This window comes from Pinus tabuliformis, chromosome J, assembly GCF_031772625.1.
Source record: "Pinus tabuliformis cultivar Carrire ecotype Pingquan chromosome J, CPIR1, whole genome shotgun sequence".
Classification (NCBI taxonomy): Eukaryota; Viridiplantae; Streptophyta; class Pinopsida; order Pinales; family Pinaceae; genus Pinus; species Pinus tabuliformis.
In genome coordinates, this window is record NC_142295.1 from 263,270,519 (window position 1) to 263,275,930 (window position 5,412).

The following is a 5,412-nucleotide window of genomic DNA, read 5'->3' on the forward strand; positions in this document are numbered from 1 at the left end:
CTTTTCAAGGTTCACCACGTGATGTGCGTTTGCAATTCCTAGAATACAGCTAACATGAGAAACATTCTTTCATTCAATTAACAATGAAAACCATAGCTAGTAAGGGATAGAGCAATCGGATCTTTGACAAAGAGCACACCTAATGCAATTTCCCTAGCTATTCCTATCAAGCATTCACAAACTACAATATGCACAATGCAAGTTTTTCTTTTCAGTCCCTTTAGTGTTTAGATGAACAAAAAGGAACTAGATGCACAAACGATCAATCAATGCTTTTCACAAGAAACAAAGACTTTATGACAGTTTCTTTTTCAAAGAAATGAAGACTTTACAACAATTCCTTTTTAGAAAAGTAAAGACTAATCAATGTAAGCTAACTTTGACAATGAATTGATAATGATAAAGAAATCTCTTAAGAAACACTAAACAATCAAGGTCAAAGTAGGGCTAGGAGAGGAAATGAAAATTGATTTTAGAGGCATAAAAAACTTTGATCTTTCAGCAAACAACATCAGAAGCAACTTTGGAAAAATCAAGAAAAAGATGGGTTTTTTAGCTTGAGAGGGACCAACGCAGGTCTGAGTGGGAGACAAATCACTGTCTCTAAGCCAAGGGTGCACTGCAATGCATTGTCCCCTGACCAAGGGTGCACTGGTACCAACACATTCCTAGAATAGGCATTCTAGTGCAAATTTCGACCAAAAAAACTTCAAAATGACTAAAAAGAGATCAATGAAGTCAAGTAAAGTATACTAGGATGCAATATGATAAGGATAAACTACCAGGAACGATGGTCGTTCCCCAGTATAGTCGCCAATTTGTTATATGGAATTTGCATCTACGGATAAACACATTTTCCCTAAGTGGGTAGCTACACTTAGAACAACAGAAAGAAAGTAGTTTAACCTTTTCCTATAGTAGATAGATGAGATGAAGGAACTTACTTGTAGTCTTTTGCTTCCTTGATCTCCTTTGAATTGCTCCCGTTGCTCCCACTTGAACTGAATCCGCTCAATTGGTACTCATGTCAACAGAAACAAAAACGACAACGATCAAAGCATACATGATCTATCTACTATAAACCAATGGAATCGACAACATTGAAACACATAATCATCATAGATATGAACAAGAATATGAGAAAATGAATAAACAACTTTATTAATGTAGAAGGAAGAGTTTCACCCAATACGCTTCAATCCTGTGTCACTCATCCAGCTTCAGTCCAACCCTCGTCACACTGAAAGCACATCAATCCAGCAGCATAACATTGCTTGACATGAACTCAAATCTCAAACCAACAGAATTTCTCTACAATCTTCAAATTCCAAACCCCTTGATCAGTATCATGAGTGGTCAATTTATAGGGAAATGGAGGTGGTTTTGTCATAAATTGGGCATTGAATGGCCTTCCAAAATTGGAGTTAGTTTCCATGGAGCAAGGGATGAGAGGGTAGAAGGTTAATTGATCCATAGCCTATCCAAATTCGAGCTCATAGGATGAGATAAGAGCTGGGATCCTTCTAGAATGATCTAGAATCAAGGAATATTCCCAGAACCCTATGAAAATTTCGCTCATTCTCACCCAACGCAGGTGTAAGTGGGCCTAAGTGCACTGAAGTGTAGGCCTAAATGGGCCTACCTGCTATGCAGCGCAGTTACCCCTGACCAAGGCTGCGTTGGTGTCCCAAGGAGGCATTTCAGCAAGGTTTTAGGCTAGGAAACTTTCATGGATGGAAGCATTCAATGAGATGACTTGTCTAGGGCATGTAGCAACTGAATTAGGGTTTGATGAGCCCTAATTGTACTGATCTGAATGTCGAGAGTGATGTGCCCAAATAGACCTGTAACAATATGGCATCACATTGGGAAACATGCACAAAAGACTTGTACTAGGCAAGAATCTCATTATCCTCACATGTACAAATACCCGCACAAAATTAATTGCTCTATGGGGCATATTATTCTTTGCGAATAGGCAAAAGATAACCTCTTTAACAATGTTTGGAGATTCCAGAATTTACATTAATTAGGTAAATGATAAGGCGATGCTTGAGGTATCATCTGTACACAATAGGAAGTAGAAGATCAAGACCTTGGCATCGTCTTTTAGGAATATCACCTTCCACCATATATACAAAAAATTAAACAAGGAAACATATCTATTATCAAATAAGGTGTAGGTCTACTAGTGGACATAGGGTAAGTGTCATTAACAAGCAACTAACCATATGAGTGAGTAGGTGTCATTAACCAGCAACTAATATGAGTTTTTATAAATAAATTTATGTGTGATCATTAGTTTTTTAAACTAATACAGAGACAATCTCTATATATAGTGTAAATATACATCAGAATTAACACTCTTTTTTTATTGATATAATCATTGCACCTCTCTGTAAACAGTTTCATTTTTAATAAAAAATGTTGGTTTTTCGAGTGTTCTGGTTGATGTAATAGCTTCACCTTCCTATTAAGAATAAATATCACCTAAAAAACTTATCATCCATTTATGTAATCGTTTAAAAATATTTGATTTAACAAAATTCGATTTATTTTTCAGACGTACAAACTAGCTAATTATCACATTATGGTTCCGTATTCGTAAATTCGTGATGGCGATACTGATGCAAGGCAATGTATCAAAGCATGGGAGTGAAAGCCAAAGCATGGAAGCTATATCATCGTCTGCAAAGTTATCACTGCATAAGAACGGGTGTTGGCATCTCCACTTCGATCGGTGTGGAAATGGCAGACGGTGTTTCCCTCGACTCCAACAGCTATGCTTTTCTGCTAAAGAGATGCACCGCCGCCAAAGCCCTGGCTCGGGGTAAGCAGATCCATGCGCACATTATCAAGACTGGACTTCAGGTAAACATGTTTCTCTGGAACATCCTTATCAACATGTATGCGAAGTGCCAAAGCATGCCCGATGCACGCAAAATGTTTGACAAAATGTCTGAACCAGATATCGTCTCATGGACTGCCGTTATTGCAGGTTATGCCCAGCAGGGGCACGCTTGCGAGGCCCTCAAACATTTTTGCCAAATGCAGCGGGGGGGCCCGATGCCGAATGAGTTCACTTTCGGAAGTGTTCTGATAGCCTCTGCCGGCATAGCAGCGGCTGAAGAAGGAAAGCCGATCCATGCCCATGTCTTTAAAGCTGGATTGGAGCGTGAGGTTTTGGCCGGGAGTGCGCCAGTTGACATATATGCAAAATGCCAAAACATGGCGGATGCACAGCAAGTGTTTGACAAAATGCGGAAGCGAGACGAGGTTTCATGGGGTGCGATGATCTGTGGGTATGCACAGAATGGGTGCTCCGAAGAGGCTGTCAGGATATTTTACGACATGAAGGGCGTAGGGTTGAAGATGAATCCCTTCGCATTATCAAGTGTTCTCAGGTACTAACATCCCGCACCGTTACTAATATGGTTTAGAAACCCTTTGTGGGTTCATTTTCTTCTGGTTGTTGTCTTTATCTTGCCTTCTTAGTAACAAGCTTATAAAAAATCTTAGTGGCATATCCCTCATTGAAGATTTAGTTTCACATTAATATGCCTATCTATGACTATCAATCAGGGCATGCTCCAGTTTAGCGACTCCGGAACAGGGCAGGCAGGTTCATGTCCATGCCATATGCTCGGGATTGGAATCAAATGCCTTTGTTGGGACTGCCCTTGTAGACATGTACGCCAAATGTGGTAGCATAGAGGAGTCAAGCCTGGCTTTTGATAACCTTACGGAACCTAACCTTGTGTCTTGGAATGCCGTGATTGTAGGATATGCCCTGCATGGGCATGGAAGCAAGGTGCTTGAATTGTTTGATCAGATGCAGGAGTCTGGCATAAATCCTGATGAAATTACGTTTATTGGTGTTCTCTATGCTTGTGCACATATCGGACTAGTAAATCTAGGTTATCACTATTTTAATTCCATGACTCGAGATCATGGAATCAGACCGAGAATTGATCACTATACTTGCATGGTTGGCCTTCTTGGCCGAGCTGGGCATCTCGCTGAGGCAGAGGTTCTAATTAAGGGAATGCCATTTGCTCCTGATGTTGTGGTATGGCGGGCTTTACTTGCTGCCTGTACTGTCCATGGCAACACAGAGCTTGGAAAGCACGTGGCAGAGCACATTCTAGACTTGGATCCACAAGATCATTCATCATATGTAACGTTGTCGAATATGTATGCCGCAGCTGGCAAGTGGGATGATGTGGCAAAAGCGAGAAAATTGATGAGAGATAGGGGGGCTAGAAAGGAGGCAGGGCGCAGCTGGATTGAAGTCAGAAATAAGGTTCATTCCTTTATGGTCGGTGACAAACAGCACCCGCAGATGCAGGAGGTCTATGCAAAGTTGGATAAGCTGACTGAACAAATGAAGGAGGCAGGGTACATGCCAAATACAATTTCTGTTCTGCATGACGTGCAGCTAGAGGCAAAGGAATCCTACCTCTCCTACCATAGTGAAAGGCTGGCAATTGCTTTTGCACTCATAAGCACACCTGCTGGGTCTCCTATTAGAGTAATGAAGAACCTTCGTGTGTGTGGTGATTGCCATTCTGCAATCAAATTCATCTGTAAGATTGTTGGCCGCGAAATTGTTTTAAGAGATTGTAACCGCTTCCATCACTTCAGGGATGGGATATGTTCTTGCGGGGATTATTGGTGATTCAAGTGGGACAAGTAGTCATGGGGATTTTCCATTTATTCGACAAAGAGCTATTTTAACACAGTCTGAGAACTAACACTTCTTGTTTTGAATCTGAACATGATATTTGAGCCTTTAAATATTTTTGAGAACCATTGGAGATTCAAACAGGATTGATCTTTAATTATAATGGAAAGGCTTATGAAGACCACTGCTTTTCTAGACTACTGGAGGCACAAATATGAAGGTGATTCAGGGTTTTATGGTTTTTCGGAAAGCTTTATCTACTGCTTGCAGATTGTAAACTAATGAAAGAACCAAAGGATTGATGTTCTGTCATGGTTTCCATGTCAGCCATGGAAAATCTCAAGTTTATCAGAAGACATGCAGGAAAAAGAAATGTTGCACATAAACTAATAACTTAAATAACATTTAACAAAATAACAGACTTTTGTAATGTAAATAATGTGCTTTGTCCTGTGATATACGAGTTCTTTTCCATTTTCTAAGCTCTGATAGTATCAGTAATGTTTTCTTTTAATGTTTTGGCATCGGTTTATGATGGAATGATACTGAAGCTCCCGAGCTTTGTATCAATTTGTCTGGACAGGTCTATTTTTAAGAACCATATTATCTGATTGCTGCTCAATATTTTAAGTTTCAACAAGTTGAAATAAATATTGGCAATATCAGGTTATGTTTTCTACCGAAGTAGGGTGATTTCTGTTGAATTTCCACGACCTTTGATCTAGGTT

The 5,412-nt window shown here is 39.9% G+C and overlaps 1 protein-coding gene across 2 annotated transcripts; it reads left to right on the plus strand.

Moving 5' to 3' along the window:
* Positions 1–2,544: 2,544 nt before the first annotated feature.
* On the plus strand, positions 2,545–5,135 carry LOC149226777 (pentatricopeptide repeat-containing protein At4g33170-like). Of its 2 annotated transcripts, XM_089377603.1 has the most exons (3): positions 2,548–2,871; positions 2,999–3,404; positions 3,583–5,131. In XM_089377603.1, exons 2-3 carry the CDS (start codon positions 3,049–3,051, stop codon positions 4,676–4,678), a joined length of 1,452 nt encoding a protein of 483 aa, XP_089233729.1. In that variant the 5' UTR covers positions 2,548–2,871; positions 2,999–3,048; the 3' UTR covers positions 4,679–5,131. The 2 variants fall into 2 exon arrangements, with proteins under 2 accessions (XP_089233728.1, XP_089233729.1); XM_089377602.1 differs by having other exon boundaries at positions 2,545–3,404; positions 3,583–5,135.
* The last annotated feature ends 277 nt before the right edge of the window (positions 5,136–5,412 follow it).